Below are 19757 nucleotides of genomic sequence, written 5' to 3' on the forward strand. Positions count from 1 at the left end.
TAGAGCCTGGTTAGATAAACATCAAGTGTCTTGTTATTTTTGATAGATTTATTTATTTATTTATTTATTTTTGTACAAATCCTTGATTATTTGTATTTTGTCAATATTTAACACAGAGACGCTTACAGACGATTTTGTTCGGGTTTGAAGTTCCATTAAGTTGTACGTATAGGCTTTTTATTATGTATAGTTAGTTATGTTGCCTTTAACAGAGCTAAGGTTTAAGAGAATATGTATTTGGAAATATAAACTTTAAAGTTAAACCGTTTGGGTTCTTATGCGTTAATACGTATGGTGCTTCCTTAAGTTAAGCCTATTCCGATGAAATAAAACAACCTATACGATCCTTACTATGTGTTCAAGTGTACAAGTCGTCTTGTACGTTTATGTGTGACTTGAAGTTACGTTTGAAACTCAAACACGTCGTGGTAACAACGATATCTTGGTGCTTCCTCTAAAACTCCCACCAGATTCAAATTATAAAATCTTCAAATAAAGCATTTCAACCACTCTTTATAATGATCTCAATAAACATATAATAATAAATTAACAGAAAAACAAAGACATTGACCATAAAAATTGACAAAAATATTTAAGTTGAAAGTGGGCAGCCATTGAAAAGATAAAAACCACCAAAATCACACACATTTCCATCACAATAACAAGGACTCACCAACCATTTCTCTGCAGCTTCTCTATATGCATCACTCCACTTCACTGAAATTAAGAACCATTGATTAAACTCACACCAACTAATTAATGACCAATTTGACTTTTTAAAATCAAACCTATACATCTTTGACTTAAAGACAAACACTTGTATCAAAATATGAACCACCTACCTCTGCATTCTCGATCTCGCCACCAGTTTTAGTAGCTCCATCTTGCTTGTGTGAATCATCTGTAAAACGGAAAAACTCGAGTCAAAGTTGCATAACTAATGGTTACGCAAATCACATAACCGAATGCTTACCTCCTTCCTCGGGAATATCAGAGGTCCACAAGGTGAGATTATCCCTTAGAAGTTGCATAATTAATGTACTGTCTTTGTATGACTCTTCATTCAAAGTATCAAGCTCGGATATCGCTTCATCAAACGCCTGTTTGGCTAGGTGACAGGCCCTAAGCACAATAAGCAGTTAAGTGCATGTTAACTAATATTCAAAAACAATGTTGGTACGAATCAATTTAAGTTGAGCAAACCTTTCGGCTGAATTTAGAATTTCATAATAGAACACTGAGAAATTTAAAGCCAGTCCTAGTCGAATAGGGTGTGTCGGAGGCAATTCAGCTTCTGCTGTACTTGTAGCTGCCTGAAAGCATTACAAAATAATGTAGATATAAGTAGAGTAAGAGAGTGTATCTTGAGTGCCCAAAAATGGTGGATACATAGCTTTATTCACATCTTTGACCAAACAGTTGAATATTGTCTAACCCGTAAAGACTTGACATAACCTCAAATAATAAAGGACCAACATTTACTTTTGAATGGGTTGATGTCGGTTATGTTTTAGCTCTAACCGGTCAAATGAGTAAAATAAAAATATCTCGCTTTAAATGCCTATACCTCATACGCTTTCATTGAAAGATCTGCAACCTCTTTCTTGTCATTACCAGACTTAAATTCTGCCATATATCTATAATAATCCCCTTTCCTGCAGAAATAAAATCGATATCAGAATAACCATATTACAAAATCATTAATATGCAAGGATATGCAGCAGTTATCAAGCATGTTTTTTTTCTTTCTAAAACTACTAAAATCCTTTTCTGCCTTTTCATTTCAATATTAGCCTTTGTTGATCCGTCAAGCATCGCATTATATATTTCATCGCATGTCTAATCTAAACATATAATCAATAACCGGTCTCTTTACCAAGTTAGAAATTAATTATGTAACTGTTAAACTCACATCTTGTAATAGAACACATTCGCTTCACCAGAACTACCACAGGACGGAATGAGATGATCATCAATCACACTCATAATATCACTGCAAATAGTATCGAGCTCTGATTCAACCTTCTGTCGATACTCCTTGATCCGCTTCGCATTTTGATCATTCCCTCTCGATTCCTCTTTCTGCTCTATGGATGACAAAATCCTCCACGAAGCTCTTCGAGCACCGACCACATTTTTATACCCAACGGATAACAAATTCCTCTCCTCCACAGTCAAATCCTCACCTATCTTTGCAACCTTCTTCATTGCTTCCACCATCTCTGTCAATATCAAGCATAATTAGTTAGATCACAATCTCGAAAGCCACTTGTCAACTTTAATATATCACATTAATCAAATTGTTATATTAAAAAGGAGAGTGCTGGACTAATCTTGTGTAAGTTTGGGTAAAAAGTGACCGACTTACAAAGTTCAGGTAAAAAGTGACCGAATTACAAACCTATGGATTTTTTAGATAGTTTTTATCGTAATTTGAATCAAATAGTTTTTCTTGGTGATTAAGTTGTGAGACTCATAAATAGAGGATTTATTTGTAAACTTAATCGTACCAATTAACCGATAAGAAGCGAGTTTTTGATTCTATCGTTTGTTTACGTGCGGAGCCAGTTCTAACAATCGATGCAGTTAATGCGGTAAGTTATCGGATATCGATTGAGGACCGATATTTGAAATATAGGTTATCTCGGTGAGATATCGGTAATTTTAATATAATGCAGAATTTATATATAGCAATTTAACACCAATAATTCAGTGATATATCAGTGATATATCGGTCAAATATCGGTTATATTGGTCAATATCGCCGATAATATCGATACCGATATTTTTACTAAGGGACCGATATATCGCCGATATTAACTGCATAGATAACAATTAGTGCTCTAAACTTTCCATCTACCTAGGTATTTGATCAACAGGTATCACAAAACACATTAAACACAAATCACTAACAGAATAATCGAACTATATACACATAATCCGGATTATTCACTTAGCCGAAGTAAGACAATCAACCAGTATTAACAACTTTCTTATGCTAATTAACTAAATCATGCAACAATCAAGCTTTTGTCATCTATTACTTAATATAAGCAACCTATCAATATTAAAAAAAATCAAATTAATCAAATCAGTACATTATAAAACACAAATTTGAAATCGGATAATCGAATTATATACAGTTAATCTGGATAACTCAATTACGATCCGGAATAAGACGATCAACAAGTATTAACACATTTCTAAAGCTAATTAACTAAATTATGCAACGAGTAGTAACTAGAAATGACTAGATCAAGCTTCTGTGATCAAATTACTTAATAAGTTTTATTGTATCAACTGGAAATGAATAAAAGTATATAAAACGCAAATGTTATGTGAGAAAACTGTTGTTGATAGTGCGATGAGCGGATAAATCGAAGGAAAAAGGTTGACTGACTGACTAACCGTCGTAACGTTCGGCTTGCTCGGCGAGTTTAGCAGTGTAGACGAAGATCTGACGATCGGAAGAAGCCATGGGGATGGATCTGTGAGATGTGAGGAAGATGAAGTGGTTTTGTTAGGTATTTGTGAATTGAGAGTGTGAAAGAGAGACAGACAACAATTCGTCAGCGCACAGGAGAGAGACGTCGTGACGGCCATATTTATGAATTTTCTACTTTTGAAGGTTTGGAGGGATTTTCTTTTTACATTTTTAGTAGTATAAAAATATTATATTATATTGATAATTTTATTAAAAAGTACGTATTGTGATGAGTGAATTGTCGTGTTTTGCTATTTTTTCATCTTTAGTTCTCAACTTTTTAAAATAATTTTTTTTGTTTATTTGCTCACTTGTCACTCGGGTAGTCTCTAAATTGGATGATTGTTTGTTCAGTTAGTTTGTGTGAAATGTCGTAACTACCCTTTATATATATATAAACAAAAATTTAATTAATAAATAGTGTGGGGCCTACCATTATTTATTAATCAAATTTTAGAATAAAAGAATGTATATTTAAAAGATATATATTTTCAAACTTAAAACTGGTTAATAAAAAATGGACTTTTTAAACTTTTTTAGTTGAAAAATCCATATCAATATTTATATTTTTGATATCATATTAAAAATTAAAAAAACAATGAAACCTAATACATCACATTGATAACATGATAACCTCATAATTACAAAGCATTAATATAAAACTTCAAGAATTTTAGGGGATGACAACACTCAACGATTTGGGTTTCGAGTACCCCAAGTTAGGTAGTGGGTTAGGGTGGTTGTTACCAATTGAAAACTTGTGTGGGAAGGAAGAGATAGAGAGAGTAGTGTTTAGGGAGTGAGATGATAGTAAAAAAACGTCCTTTATGTTTACATCATGTTGCAAACTATGTCATTTGTCTTTAAAATATGCTAGAAACATACTTGATGTTTGCAAATCCTTACATGTTTATTTTTATTGTTAAATTAGGTCATGTGTCCTTTAGCCCAAACCTTGTTTTTTTTCATTGTTAAATTAGGTCATGTGGCCCCCACGTGAGGGCAAAAATGACTTTTTCCACCCCAACCCATATATGTTTGATCTTTTACCCCCTCTCTCTTATCCTCAACCCAACACCACCAATCACCACTTATCCTCTACCCATCACCACCAAACACCACCCCTACCCACACCTTTTTATCCTAAGATCTGGCGAGCACCAATCACAACCACAACCACACCCTAAAAACAAACTTGGCTGTACAACAAAGGTTACCTTCAACGAAACCCTAAAAATGAACTCGGCCCTTTAATTGGGTACTGATGCTCGATGCTCGAAAACACCACATCTAAGCCGTCGTTGGAGATACTACATCCAAGCCATTGTTCTGCAGATCCAAGCCATTCTTCTTCCAGATCCAGATGGAGGGTGGCGATATGAACCAGAAGGTGGAGATAGAGGGTCACCAACAATGGAGGGTGCGAGCTAGGGTTCCGCCGCATAATTCGACGACGACAATCATAGTTGTAAAACAAGGTTTCCAAGGCCGAGTACTCCCCAAGTAGTCGTTACAAGGTAGGCTGGCGAGGCGAATTTCTCTGACTTCGCCTAATTACTCGGAATCGATCAAACGCGGCCAACCTCGGCCAAAATCAGATCTAGTAGGTCAATTTGGGCCGAGTTTGACTTAAAAAATAATAAAACATAATTTATATGAGTATCATATTAAATAATGAATATCATTTTTACGTATTTTGTTATAAACATTAGTAAATTTATGCTATTAGACTTATATTTAATTTCCGAAAACTAATTTCTTTATAATTTAACATGTCCGAGTACTCCCCGAGTACTCTCCGCCTATGTCGAGTACTCTCAACTCCCCGGTCGACCGACTAGGGAGCGCCTAGCGACTTTTGCAACCATGACGACGATTCAGGATGCCACTAGCAATGGACGGGTGGGCGTGGGGGTTCTTGGTCCCCGGGAGTTTGGCAGTGGTGCTTTACAGGAGAAAAGACTGGGTGTGGCAGGTCAGTGGTGATAGTAGGAGTAGGTGGTGATGGTGGTGGTTGTAGTGTAGTTAGAGATGGAAAGAGAGAGTTTGGGGTTTATATACGTGTGTTGTTTGTGTATATATATTTATAAACGTAATTATTTTTTTATTAATTTTTAGATTAGATTATGATTATTTATTTTAGTATTTTGGGTAAAATGACCAAAACACACTTATGTGGGGTCTATTTGGTTAGATTTAACAATGAAAACTAACTGAGTTGAGGCTAAAGGACATAACATGCAAAGATTTGCAAACATCGAGTACGTTTCTTGCATATTTTGAAGACAGAAGATATAGTTTGCAATATGGTGTAAACATAAAAGACAATTTTTGTAATTTACTCTAGTATAAAAAGTTGGGGTCCATGGTTTACTGTAGTGGTGCAACTAATAATGTGTTTTGGGGTAGTTTAGGGTAAAAGTGAGTTAAGAACGCGTGATTAGTGGAATTTCGAGTACATTCGGGTTCTGCCCCGACCCTCTTTGAGAAACAAAAAAGTTTTAATGACTTAATTTGAACCGTTAACAAACTTGATTACATTTAACAAACTTACCCACTTATTTTATTTTAGGGTTATTGGATTTTATCACCCCCAACTATTGGCTATTGGCCGCTGCCACCCTCAACTATCACTTTGACGCCCGTCACACCCAACTTAACACTTAGTGTGTTCTGTCACCACGCCGTTAACTGATCACTAACTTTTGATCCTGTTTTTATACTTTTGGGGGTGTCATAGGGATCTTAGGAAAGTTTTAGAGATCTTTGGACACCCCGAAAAGTATAGTAACAAGCTCAAAAGTTAGTGATCAGTTAACGACATGGTGACAGAACAAGCTAAGTGTTAAGTTGGAAGTGGCGAACGTCAAAGTAATAGTTGGGAGTGGCAGCGGCTAATAGCCAATAGTTATGGGTGATAGAATCCAACAACCCTTTATTTTAATACATGCTTTTTGAATATTTCTCCCATGCCTTATTGCGATTCTAAGTACATCATCAGTCAAATAATTTAGAAAAGTTGGATAAACAAGAATTAGTATTCTCCCAAAATGGCAGGACTTTACTGTGTTTTTAAATTAAAGAGCATAAAGTACGTTTGAAGCCATCCTATCATCCTATGTTTGTGAAGGGTGATGGTATCTACACATCCCCTAAAATTTTTGTACATCCCTCAATAGAAACCATATAGGCCAATACGCTTCCCATAGGGTTTGAAGCATTAAATGCGACACCAATAGGAAGCGTATTGGGCAATACGGTTCCTATTGGTAAAATATTCTCTGACGCAAAACTATACAGGTCTAAAAAATGACCCAATATGAAGTGTATTGCCCAATACGATTCCCATAAGTTTAATAGGAAGCGTATAGGGCAATACACTTCCCATAGAGCTTGGGTTGGTGAACACATTAAATCAATAGGAAGCGTATTGGGCAATACGATTCCTATTGGTATAATAGGACCCAAAGTATAGGAAGCGTATGGGGCAATATGGTTCCCCTAGAGCCAATGTATAGGAAGCGTATGGGGCAATATGGTTCCCCTGGTCCCCTAATCTGAATCCTTTTTATAAAAATGTGTCAAAAAAACATTTATACATTATTTGTATAACTTAAATTCTTTTCATTTTAAATTTGCAGATATGGCGTTAGATGATGAGATGGATGGCGCGTAAGATTTCGATCCATGGGCCGGTGACGATTGTTCACGATATCCATATATGTAGGTCCGTTTTTGGAGGATCGATCACGAAACCAAATCACTTGTTTATAACAAACACAGTCACGAGTGCGGAATCCTCGTGACGATGGCAAACCAAACACATAATATATAACAAGAACACGAAGTAACCAACGATTCACACAGTCTATTGATTAAAACAGATGAGAACAAGCATCAAACACATACACACAATGTTTGAATGTAAACTCACAGTAGGGTATGCTCTCATATTTCACACAGAAACCAAGTGTGGTTTATATAGGCAGCCCAGCCCAAGTGTCGACAAAAGACACAATGGGCCTGACGAAATACCAAGGTCGACGAAAGACAAGGTCTTTCCTCTGTCCGACCTTTCCATGCAGGTATGTTATTTTGTTTTATTTCATTTTCTACGAACAATTTTAATGTTATGTAATGAGTATTTTGTTTGAATTTTTTATACGCTCCAGGCACGTCCTACACCCGGCACAGCCCATCACCCTCTACTAGGCGTGGCCCGAACTTTACAGAGGAAGAGCTCACTGAGTCTGACGAGGAGTCTGACGAGTATTGATGATGATGGTGATTTTTATTATCATATTATGTAGTACTCTACGAACAATTGAATTTAATTTTAAGTATTTGTAATATTTGTTTAATTTGGATATGTTTAATTTGTTTGGATTGCTTAATTTCACTACGTCTTTTATAAAATTTATAACAAAAAAACTAACATCATTTTATAACAAAAAAAACAACTTAATTAATGTTTAAAAAAATAAAGTTCAAAAAGATACTAATAACAATATGCTGTTCTTGCAAAAAAAATTCCTCTAGGGAACGTATGGCCCTATATGATTCCTTGTCTTTTGAAAAAAAAAATCATTAAGGGAGCATATGGCCCTATACACTTCCTTTTAGCTGACCTATCTTTTGAAAAGTTTGGTACACATATAGGAAGTGTATTGCTTAATACGCTTGGACCCATAGGAACAGTATTGCCCTATACGCTTCCTCTGGTCTCCTAATCATTAGCTGACCATCTTCTGAAAAGTAAGTTTGTACTTCAAGTACACATATAGGAAGTGTATTGCTCAATACGCTTGAACCCAGAGGAAGCGTATTGCCCTATACGCTTGCTATAGGGTTCAAGGGATGTGCAAATAACCAAGGGGGATGTGTGAATAACCAATCTCTTGTGAAGACATCCTTGTTGTCTTTATAAATACTCAAAATAACTTTTTTTTAACCTTTTACTTACTTTATTAAAATATTCAAAATATAAAGAGTAAGAGGATGTTTGGCTAAGTTTTTTCACACCTTCTTATAACTTATTGACTTTTATAAAAAGTTAATAAGGAAAAAAGTGTTTGACAAACTCAAAATGACTTTTTAAAATGACTTATTGTATAGAGAGAAAAAATTAGTTTTAAAAAGTTAGAACATTGTGACTTTTTAAACCTCCTTAAAGGGTGTTTGGTATTGCGTTTTAAAAAAAACAACTTATTGACTTAGGGTCTGTTTGGTATGGCGTAATGGAATACATGAGGGAATGGAATGGAAGAGGTAATGGAATGGACAAAGGAATGAAATGGATCATTCCATTCCATAGTCTTGTTTGGTTACCACGCAGGAAAGGAATAAATCATTATCTTGTGTTGTTTGGTAGGTAAGAAAAGATGAATGAATTAAATCGGCGATGGGTGGTAGCGGTGATCAGTGGCGGCTAGTGGCGGTGGCAGTGATGGGTGGCGGTGGTCGGTGGGTGACGGGTGTTAGCGATGGTAGCGGCGATGGTCGGGGTTGGCGGTGGTCTGCGGTGGCAAGTGGGAGCAATGGTGGTGGCGGCGACGATGGGTGGTGGTGGTCGACAGTAGCGGGTGGTGGGCGCGGAGGATGGTGGCGGTGGTCGGCGGAGGGTGGCGGTGTTCGGTGGTTGCGGGTGGCGGCGATGGGGGTGTCGACGACGACGGTGGGTGGTGGTGGTCGACGATAGCAGGAGGTGGCCGCAAAGGGTGGTGGTGGCCGGCGGAGGGTGGCGGTGGTCGGTGGTGGCGGGTGGCGGCGATGGTGGTCGATGGTGGTGGCGACGGGTGGTGGGGGCGGCGACGCCGATGGGTGGTGGTGGTGACGGTAGCGGTTGGTGGCAACGGAGGATGGTGGTGGTGGTCGGCAGAGGGTGGCAGTAGTGGTCGGGGTGGCGGTGGTTTGCGATGGCGAGTGGCAACGGTGGTAGTCGATGGCGGTGGCGGCGGGCGGCTGAGGACAGTGGTGGTGGTTGGTAGGAGTTGGTGGCGGGTGGTGACGACAGCAGGTGGTGGTGGTAGATGGTCGATGTGATGTGCGGTGTTTGTGATGTAGGCTGAGAGAGGGAATGGAATGGAAAAAAAAACAGGGGGAGTGGATGGAATGAATTTGAGGGAATGTAATGACTTATGTAATGGGTGATTCCATTACGTTGACCAACCAAACACACTTTTTTTCATTCCCTCGTAATAGTTCATTCCATTCCACCTCCCATTCCTGCATACCAAACACTACCTTATTGATTTATTGGTTTTTCCTATCACATAAGCTAATCCAAACATTTTTTTTTAAAAACTTTTTTTCAAAAAGTGATAAGTCAATAACTGCTTTAGAATTGAAATCTTAGGAGTCAAATCCATAATTTAACCCAAATCATATTGATCACCCATGTAATTTGCTCAAATATGATTATATGATATATATTTTAATTTGCTCAAATATGATTATATGATATATATTTGGTGAACTTTTTAGTTTTACATTTCCTCACTAATTTTTAACACTTTGTTTCTTTTTTTATTTACCGAAATTTCTTTAAAATATGCAAGATTTTGTAAAGTGATCTTTTACCATATCTATTTTCTCTTTATTGATCTTGTATCTCTTCACTTGTTATGTCACTTTTTTTACCAGATCTCTTTTCTCTTTATTGATCTTGTGTCTCTTCACTTGATATGCCACTTTTTTTAGCAAGACTTTTTGTTTACTTTGTTAAACAAATTGAAAGTTTGAAGTTTGAAATTTTATCTTGGCAAGACATCTACAGTCAAGCCATAAATAGGCCGTGTTGCTTTGTTCTTTGTTTCTTTCAAATTAGCTTAATTTAGAGGTGCGATCGTCACATAGCCAATCATTTCATCATGTGAACGTCTTATCTGCATTGTTTTGTATTAATGTTTAATTCCTTAAAATCTAAAAAATAGACTCCTAAATTATGATGGACCCATCCTGAGATCCAATAGGAAATAACCATGTGTTTAAAGAGTCTACACATACTCTATATTTGTTGATGCGACTGAATTTAGACTCTACAAAGTAAATGCGATGAAGAGTCTATGGAGTTTAGACTCTGCATCTAAACTTAGCCACTTCATTTTATTCCATAGACTCTACATGATTCAATTTGTAGAGTTTAAATTCAAACGTATCAACAAAATAGAGTATATGATAGCGTTTTTCCTCTTATATTTTCTCATATGATTTTTAAACGGGCATAACCTTTTCATACGCTAATATTTTCTTTTAAAAATATTACACCAAGTTAAAAAGAATAGATTTAAAAAAAGGGTCTACATATTTACACACCTTATTGCCTATTTGGACACCCTTCAAGACGCCTCGTATAGACCTATACGAGGCGTATAGCCTTTTTCAATTTCCAAGAGAATCTCTGATTATGTCATATTTTGTCTTATTTGCTTCGTATACGCCTCGTATAGGCCTATACTGGGCGTCTAGGGGAAAAAAGACCATTTAGCCCCTGATTTAGGCCTATACTGGGGGTAAATTGGTCTTTTTTGCCTCTCTTATATGCCTAGTATAGGCCTATACTAGGCGTATATAAGGGTTTTTTTTTTTTTTTTTTAACAAACATTTTAACAATATTAATCGTTTTAGCAAAACTTTTATACAAAAACAAGTTTTTTTATTTTAAATAATTAATATTAGGACCCCTAGTTGGTTTTTTTTTAGTTGAAAAATGGATGTTTTGGTAGGGTAATTTGATTGTTTTTGGAGGGTGATGTTTTTTGAGTAAAAAAATGGGTGTTTTGGTGGGGTAATTTGAGTTGTTTTTTTAAAAAAAGTTTTATTGTTTTTGTATAAAAGTTTGCTAAAACGATTAATATTGTATAAAATGTTTGTTAAAAAAAAAAAAAAAAAAAAAAAAAAAAAAAAAAAAAACCCTTCAAGACTATACGAAGGGTCCAAAAGACCATTAAACCCCTGAATTGCCCCCAATATAGGCCTAATTCAGGGCTATAATGGTCTTTTGGACCCCTCGTATACGCCCAGTATAGCCCTATACTGGGCGTCTATTATTATTTTTTTTTTCTTTTTTTAATATTTAAAAAGAAAAAACAAAAAAAAATAAAAATAGACGCCCAGTATAGGGCTATACTGGGGCTATACGAAGGGTCCAAAAGACCATTAAACCCCTGAATTGCCCCCAGTATAGGCCTAATTCAGGGGTATAATGGTCTTTTGGTCCACATAGACGCCCAGTATAGCCCTATACTGGGCGTCTTGAAGGGTTTTTTTTTTGTTTTCTCTTTTTAAATATCAATAACACTAATATTAACTATAAAAAACTCATATTAATTATAATAACACTAATATTAATTATAAAAAAACTCATATTAATTATAAAAAACTCATATTAATTATAATAACACTCATATTAATTATAATAACACTAATATTAATTATACGATGCCTATACGAGACTTATACTATACTATACGATACGATACAACACGATAGGCTTATACAAGACCTATACGAGACTTATACTACACTATACTATACGATACGATGCGATACAACACGATACTATAGGATACGATACCACATCCATAGGCCCATACAATGCCTATACGAGATTTATACTACACTATACGATACGATACGATATGATACGATACAATACAATACGATACTAGACTATTGGATAAGATACAACACTCGTATAGGACTATAGGTGTGGTTTAGGTCCCGTTTAGGCCTATAGGCTTATACAAGACCTATAGGGGCCATATACTAGACTTATACTATACACTATACGATACGATACAACGCCCGTATACGTCGATAGGCCTATACAAGACCTATAAGGGACCTATACTACACTATATGATACGATAGTATCGTATTGTATCGTATAGTATGGTATCGTATTGTATCGTATAGTGTATAGTATAAGTCTCGTATAGGTCCCATATAGGTCTATAAAAGTTTGCTAAAACGATTAATATTGTATAAAATGTTTGTTAAAAAAAAAAAAAAAAAAAAAAAAAACCCTTCAAGACGCCCAGTATAGGCCTATACGAGGCATATAAGGGGCAAAGGGTCACATATGAGGCCTATACGAAGGGTCCTATACGCCCAGTATAGGCCTATACGAGGCGTCTTGAAGGGGTCAAACCAGAAGTGACATGAGTCAGGCACTGATTTTGATGTAACCCTATACGCCTCGTATAGGCCTATACGAGGCCTATACGAGGCAAAGGGTGTCTAAATAGGCAGATAAGGTGTCCAAATAGATTGACCCTAAAAAAAATGTTATCATATAAAAAAGTTATGTCTAGTTAAAAATCGTTGAAGAAGATAAAAGAAGAAAAGGCTACACAGACTCTTCCTCCATGTGATGTTTATATGTGTAGACGTTTTGTATGGTGATTTTAGGCAAGTAAATATCTATTTTGGAGATTTTCCGAATTTCAAAATGTTAAATACCAAAATTCAAGAATTCAAACAAAACAAGAAGAGCTGTTGCATAATAGAAGAACGATGCATACCAAATTAATATCAAAATATAAATCAAGACAAAAAGCAAAGAATCTCATAACAAGATTGAAGCCCAAACGGCCAAACCTGGCTCAGGTCTAACTAAAATCAAATGCTGAAGAACAACAAGTCAATAAGTAAATAATATGCTTGTGTATATATATATGAATAGAAAAACAAAAAATGGATCTTTAAAGAATGTTATATGACAGATAGCCGGTGCAGCAGCATGGACAAGGCCACTGCAAATGCATGTTGACATTACCCTTTGAGTAGTAATGGTTCTGAACAAAGACACATTTTATTTATAACACTTTTAAATGCACTGACCACAGTCAACCAACTCGGTCAAACCCATGATCGACCACCTCCACATACATGAACATAATGCTCTGAATATATAGATTATATATGTATATATACACGCATACATATCGAGTCACATGATCAGTCGATATAGACAAGTCTCAAGTTATTGTTATAAATGTGACAACTCATTCACTCATAATACTTTTCATTAACTTCATAGCATTTACTTTCTTTCTACATATATTATAATTCAATCCATGTTCATAAAACCATTAATCAGTATTATTTTCACTGATAAAATATTCATGGCAACAACTGATGTGACATGTATATCAATATCAGTACCTAACTCAATAATGCTGAAAATATATATGCATATAGTTATTGTGAAGTTAATCTACTAGTAAGTTTGCATGCAAAACTATGTAGTTAGTATCATAAATAAGGTTTGAGATCTTAATTATTCTCATAAGTTTACGGTTCAAATCAAATAATCAACTTCTTATACATAAATCCAGTGTTTTACAACTGGACTGCTAATCAACTCGCTGGTAATACCAACTTGAAAAACCCCTAAGATTTAAATATATATTTTTCTCTATATGCAAAAACGGTTCTAGATTTTTATCTAAATGACTAAATATGTGTGTATATATGTGTCATTTTACAATATTACTTACAACTACCTTGACATCACTTGAATTATACAAAGGATTTACTTTGTAAAACTAACCATCCAAAAACCAATAAAAACTTCAAAATTACATCGAGATAGAAGGTAAAGAGGCAATAAGTTGCGTTGCTACCCCTTTTTAAATAGCAAAACTAAGTCTTTTAAAAACTACATCAATAGATATCGAGGTTATAACATTACTACGCATGACCCCTTTGAACTCGACTAAGCAGGTCCATAGCCTTGACTCAAGGAAACCACACATTTACAAAACACTATTTTATCATTTGTTATAAATTTGTATTATTAATATAACATGCAACCACAAATAAACAAAAACAATGAGTATGAAGTAGTAAAGAAATCACTAAATGAAATTTTAAAAGAAAAAAACTTGAAATCCCACCCAGTATAGCGATAAGTGATAATTGAGATAGTAAGGTGGTGTTTGTTTTTCTAAAAAAGGTCTGTGCAGGTTCTTCTATCTGCGCCGTGCAGATCACGCGCATGCATTGCTATCTACAGACTGTTTGTTTTTCCGAAGACGTTTCATTAAAAAACGTTTACACGAGCTTTTCTTGGAACAGACTTGGCCCAACCACTTTTAAGATCTTCTAAGGTCTACAGAAACACCACAACCCACCACCACCGTCCACCACCCACCATCATTACTAGAAAAGATCCCATTTTCCTATAAATTTTCTACGAAATTTGGCGTAGGAAATCCAACATTTTTCTAATAGTGCACCGTCCACGTCCCCCACCCACCACCACCACCGACCAGCACCACCATCCACCACCCACCACCACTGTCCGTACACCTTCACCAGTTTATTTTAAAAGTCTACATACGTTAAAAAAAACAAACCAGTCATCTTCTTGCAGACTGCAGAGGTTTGGTCTATCTCTTCTTCTACAGATGTCTGCAATATGATCCGCATATACCTCTAAAAAACCAAACAACACCTAAGTGGACTTAACCGAACCGGTTATATTGTTCCGATCAAGTCCGATCGGTTGGCTCTGAATTTACAAATAGTAATTAATCTGAATTGAAAGTGTCAAATTCAATTTCATGCTTACAGGAAATTAAACCTTTTTACATTTAAGATATTTTTCCAATTAAATTTAATGTCTATGACATCCATGCATGATTTTTATCGACAATATTGTCCGCTTTCTTTTGGTACATAAAGATATATATATTTTAGACATTTTTTAACAATTGCAAAAAAAAAAAAAAAAAAAATTATTATTATTACCTACTTCTAAAATCAACGTAAATTTATTTAAAATGTTCACATCAAAATACATTTTCATCCACTCATTCATAACAACTATCTATACTGCAAAAGAAAGAGTTACGTTTCATTACATAGCAGATTAACCAAGACATTTGACATAGAATTCATGTAAAATATATAAAAGTGGACGACAAATAATGGGGACATAAGAAATTTAACCTCGAGACACATAGTCAACAAGAAAAAAAATGCATAACAAACACATAAAACCAGTAAATACTAACACTCAATTAATTAACTGCAAAGACACAAATGCTATATAATATATTAGACTCTAAGCTTCATATGACCCTCATTAGCAAGCTTGAACACCCTAGCCTGAGCCGCGGCAGCCTTGTTGGAGCCGACTGCAGCCACGAAACTGTCTTTCACATGGCTGGTTGAGTAAGGGAAGTTCTTGTTGACCATTGAGTTTAGTAGTGAAGCAGTTCCTTCCCTGTAGAGTGCACCGAAGCCGTCGGTTCGGGTGTTTGATAGTGCTTGCAGCAAGTTGAGTTGTGATCCGGTTCCGGGAAGTGTTGGTGTACCGAATGCTGAGCCCATGGTTGTTCCCCACCACCCAAACAAACCCCATATTATCCCTGGGTGGTTCCTCCAGAAGCTGCAGTTTTACAACAAAAATGTGTTAAGAAAAACTCATGACCACCGTTTAAAGGTAGTGGGAGTGTGGGACTATGACATAAGCCCTAAACTTTAAACTTCCGTTCCACGAACCCTCAAACGGCAGTTTAAAAGTAAGGGCTATAACGTAACCCCTAATCTTTAAACGGCCGTTTGGTGAGATCTCAAACCGCCGTTTGAAAATGTGTGGGATTAGATTGTCAGTATCGTGTCTAAAGTAGACACTAAGAAAATTTTCATAAAACATATATATGCATGTTAGGATATTACTATATTAGCTCAGTTGAAGTGAAAATATAGCAACTTACTCGCATGTACCACCAATGGGGGGTGTGTTGGGGTCAAATGGAGGTGAGCTAGGAGTGGTGGGAGGAAGTACGACTGGTGGTGAATAAGAAGGGACAGTGGGAGTGGGTGGTGTGCCACCACTGGATGGTGGGTTGTAGTGATATCCACCGGTTGGAGGAGATGGTGAAGGGTTGTGATGGTAAGGAGGAGATGGTGAAGGGTTGTGATGGTGAGGAGGAGAAGGATCAACATGCTTGGGTGGTGTAGGGTTTCCACAGTTGGAAGGTGGGCTTCCTCCATGGTGATGATCACCACCATGGTGAGGTGGTGAATGATGAACCGGTGGTGGGCTTCCTGAGCCATGTGTAGGAGGTGGATAAGTGTAGCCACCTGCAATATATCATGCAAAATAAAAGTGTCAAGACTGACACTGACACGCATAATTACAATAAACCCTAACTAATATATTATATCCGAGACATACCTGTGGGCGGAGAAGGGACAATAGGCGGAGAAGGGACAATGGGTGGTGAAGGGACAACGGGTGGTGTTAGGGTAACCGGAGGAGATCCGGGATCGATTGGAGGAGTTCCGGGGTCGATTGGGGGAGTTCCGGGGATGACCGGAGGGAAGTAGAAGAAGTTCTTTTGATCATGAAAGGATGAAGAAGAGACGGGTAAAAGCAAGGTTTGGGAGATCAAAGCTGCAACAAGACTCCAAACAAGCAAACAAGGGGTTTGAGTTGTTGTTGATCTAGCCATGATTGTTGAAAGAGGAAGATGGAGATGGTAGTGAGTGAATGAGTGAGAAAGGGTTTGGGTTGATTTATATAAAAGATTTTGGAGTTATGGATGAGTGAGAATGGGTAGTTGATGTTTTGCAGTATGCATTTACGATCCCATTTATTGCTCTCCATGAAAATTCAACTAATGTTTTCCCTTTAAGTTCTCATGTATTTCATTCACTTAACTATTCTAGTTAAATGGTTGATTTTGTTGATTTGACTAGCTAGCTAGTTAGAAATCAAATCATATTCGAGTCGTAGTCTTGCTCATACAAGTCACTATATGGCGCATGCTATTGTCTGTTATTAGCTATTTTACCTTTTTTTTTTTCTAACGAGAAATTTGGACCACTAACGAACCACTAGAGTATTATCGTGGCACCAGCAAAACCACCCGATCATATCCATCTCCACTAGCCATAATGTATATACACCAATTCAGGAGGAAACCCAATAAATATGGGAAAACTCACGTGTTAGCGGGTTCTGCAGGTGAACGGGTCGCGGGTCAAAGTTGCGGATCTGTTCACGGGTTTAACATATTTTAATATTGTTTTAGTTCACATGTTTTATTAGAGTTTTAATGGGTCAAAAGTCGTGGACTTGTTTCTCTAGCATTTTAGGCTATTCACGTAGGTAGGTTACCTTTCTTTAGGATCAAGTTTGATTGTTTATTATTTAACATAAACTTTGTAATCAATGAGATACACCCATATGTTCATTCGACATAAAGCTTTCACCTTCATTGTTACTATTTTCTCGTTTTGCAAGATTACATCCATAACATATACCTGAGTTTGTGTATTGAGTGTGTGTGTTGCAAGGGGCCTGGACCAACATTTGGTATCAGAGCCTAGGGCTCCTAGGAAGCGGGTTTGAAGATCGGAGGAAGCCTCCGCCACCGGCGGGTGTGTCAGTCGGTGGAGGGCAGGAGTGAAAGAAGGGATGTTCGCCACTGTTTTACAGCAGAAAACGGAGACCGGGAGGTGTTTCGGTTTAACCGTTGTCGTGGTGGAAGAACTGTTTGAGATGACGGGTTGACCGGTGATAAACATAGGCAGTCCGTGGCTGTTAGTGGTGATCAAAGGAGGAAGAACGGGGTTGTTCAGTTGTCAGTTGCGGGTTTGCGCAAATGGTATACAACCGGTGAAAGAAGAAGGTGAGAACGGGTGCCTTGATCGGCTTGGTTCGTGATAAGAGGAGACCGGCGTGGTGCGTGAATAGTGGGCATAAAGGATCCGTCAAAGCAGGTGACTTTGGATTCGTCTCGTTTGGCAAGGCGAGAAAACAGAATAAGCAGATGGCTTTGTTTTCTTTGTCGGTGGAGTGGCCTCTTGGAACAGGTGAAATCGGAAGAAGGTATGGTTGTCAAGACAAGAAGAGGATGGAGAAATTACACGATATTAACATTATGGCGTTGGAGTTCAAATCGGGTGGCTTTGGATGTGACCGGGTAGAGGTTGTTGATCCGTAATAAGTCAAGATGTGAATGAACGGTTCCAACGGGAATGCATGTGAGATGTTACAAGTGTGGTGGTTTTAATTCGGGCTGAACCGGGAGACTTTGGACGTGATCGAGGTAAAGATCGGGTGTCCGGTAGAAGTCAAGATGGTTCAGGAAAAAAACAGTGATTCGGGTGTCGTAAATGAGTGGTGTGAAAAAACCGATTAAGGGGGTGATTGTTGGATTAATCGGTTGTTTACGGTTCACGGTTCACACGGGTCACGTGTTAGCCAAGAACCTTCTAGTTTTGGCACTGCCTTGCTCACATTGGCACTGCCTTGCTTCATTTATCTGATCACGACCTTGTTCTTAGACATGTTCTAGTTGTTCTGGATTAGCTAAGAACCTTCTTCCGGTTGCATAGTTAGTCATTGATCACCACATTGTTGTCGTTTTCTCTCATTTTGGATTGTGTATTCAGACCTTAGCTAGACAGCTTCTCCACCACACACGTGGTAGTTCACATCAGTTGTACTGATTGTCTATTTTCATTTCTTTTCTCGTGAGACTTGGCATTCTAGGCTAGGTCATCCGTCTGATGATGTTTTGTCTAGATGTTCGTCTTTACAGTTGACAAACAAAACAACACATAAACATTGTAATGCTTGTAGTGTTTCAAAATCGACTAGATTACCATTTACCTATGTGGTATCACATTCCATTATGATTGTTTGGGTGCCTCACATGTTATGTCCAAAGATGGAAACTGATATTTCATTACTTTCATTGATGATTTTTGTCGATTTACATGGTTGTATCCTTTGACCTATCGTTCTCAAGCGGTTTATTGCTTTCGGCATTTCAAACCGCTTGTTGAGAACCTCCTCTCATGTACCATCAAGAATCTTTTATGTGATGGTGCTCTTGGGCTCATTCGTGGTTCTATGGCTCGTTTTCTTACAGATTCTAGCATTGCTTATCGCATTTCGTGTCCCTATACTCCCTAACAGAATGGGCTTGCTAAGCGGAAAAACCGCCATCTTTCTGAGGTAGCTCGAGCTTTATTGTTTTATGCTTGGTTACCGAAGAACTTCTGGCATGATGCATATGCCACCGCTGCTTTCCTTATTAACCAGTTACCAGATGATGCCTTGTTTTGATAATGTTTTGAATTTATTACTTGTGTTAATGGTTGTTAATTAAAGATGCCAAAATGGATGTATGCTAAATACATGGCACTTATCACTTAATGATTCAATGATTCACATAGTATCAATACCACTATATACAAGGTTCGTCAAGTTTAAAGATCAACATGTCTCAATGGATAAACCAAG

At 37.1% G+C, this 19757-nt stretch overlaps 4 protein-coding genes across 4 annotated transcripts; 2 read left to right on the forward strand and 2 right to left on the reverse strand.

The window, feature by feature from the left end:
• Positions 1 to 471: 471 nt before the first annotated feature.
• LOC110864887 (14-3-3-like protein D) lies at positions 472 to 3758 on the reverse strand. The gene is made up of 7 exons (XM_022114040.2): positions 3409 to 3758; positions 1913 to 2222; positions 1568 to 1655; positions 1204 to 1313; positions 974 to 1122; positions 843 to 901; positions 472 to 717 (listed from the first exon to the last, which is right to left on the reverse strand). The coding sequence occupies exons 1-7, from the start codon at positions 3476 to 3478 to the stop codon at positions 715 to 717; spliced, it is 789 nt and encodes a 262-aa protein (XP_021969732.1). The 5' UTR covers positions 3479 to 3758; the 3' UTR covers positions 472 to 714.
• Positions 3759 to 8885: 5127 nt separating this feature from the next.
• On the forward strand, positions 8886 to 9182 carry LOC110944468 (heterogeneous nuclear ribonucleoprotein A1, A2/B1 homolog). The gene has a single exon (XM_022186133.1). The coding sequence runs from the start codon at positions 8886 to 8888 to the stop codon at positions 9180 to 9182; it is 297 nt and encodes a 98-aa protein (XP_022041825.1).
• A 71-nt stretch (positions 9183 to 9253) lies between these two features.
• On the forward strand, positions 9254 to 9526 carry LOC110944467 (heterogeneous nuclear ribonucleoprotein A1, A2/B1 homolog). The gene has a single exon (XM_022186132.1). It carries the CDS (start codon positions 9254 to 9256, stop codon positions 9524 to 9526), a length of 273 nt encoding a protein of 90 aa, XP_022041824.1.
• A 5836-nt stretch (positions 9527 to 15362) lies between these two features.
• On the reverse strand, positions 15363 to 16996 carry LOC110864885 (protodermal factor 1). The gene is made up of 3 exons (XM_022114038.2): positions 16677 to 16996; positions 16213 to 16582; positions 15363 to 15884 (listed from the first exon to the last, which is right to left on the reverse strand). The coding sequence occupies exons 1-3, from the start codon at positions 16951 to 16953 to the stop codon at positions 15551 to 15553; spliced, it is 981 nt and encodes a 326-aa protein (XP_021969730.1). The 5' UTR covers positions 16954 to 16996; the 3' UTR covers positions 15363 to 15550.
• Between the last annotated feature and the right edge of the window lie 2761 nt (positions 16997 to 19757).

Source organism: Helianthus annuus, chromosome 6, assembly GCF_002127325.2.
Source record: "Helianthus annuus cultivar XRQ/B chromosome 6, HanXRQr2.0-SUNRISE, whole genome shotgun sequence".
In the NCBI taxonomy this organism is placed as follows: domain Eukaryota; kingdom Viridiplantae; phylum Streptophyta; class Magnoliopsida; order Asterales; family Asteraceae; genus Helianthus; species Helianthus annuus.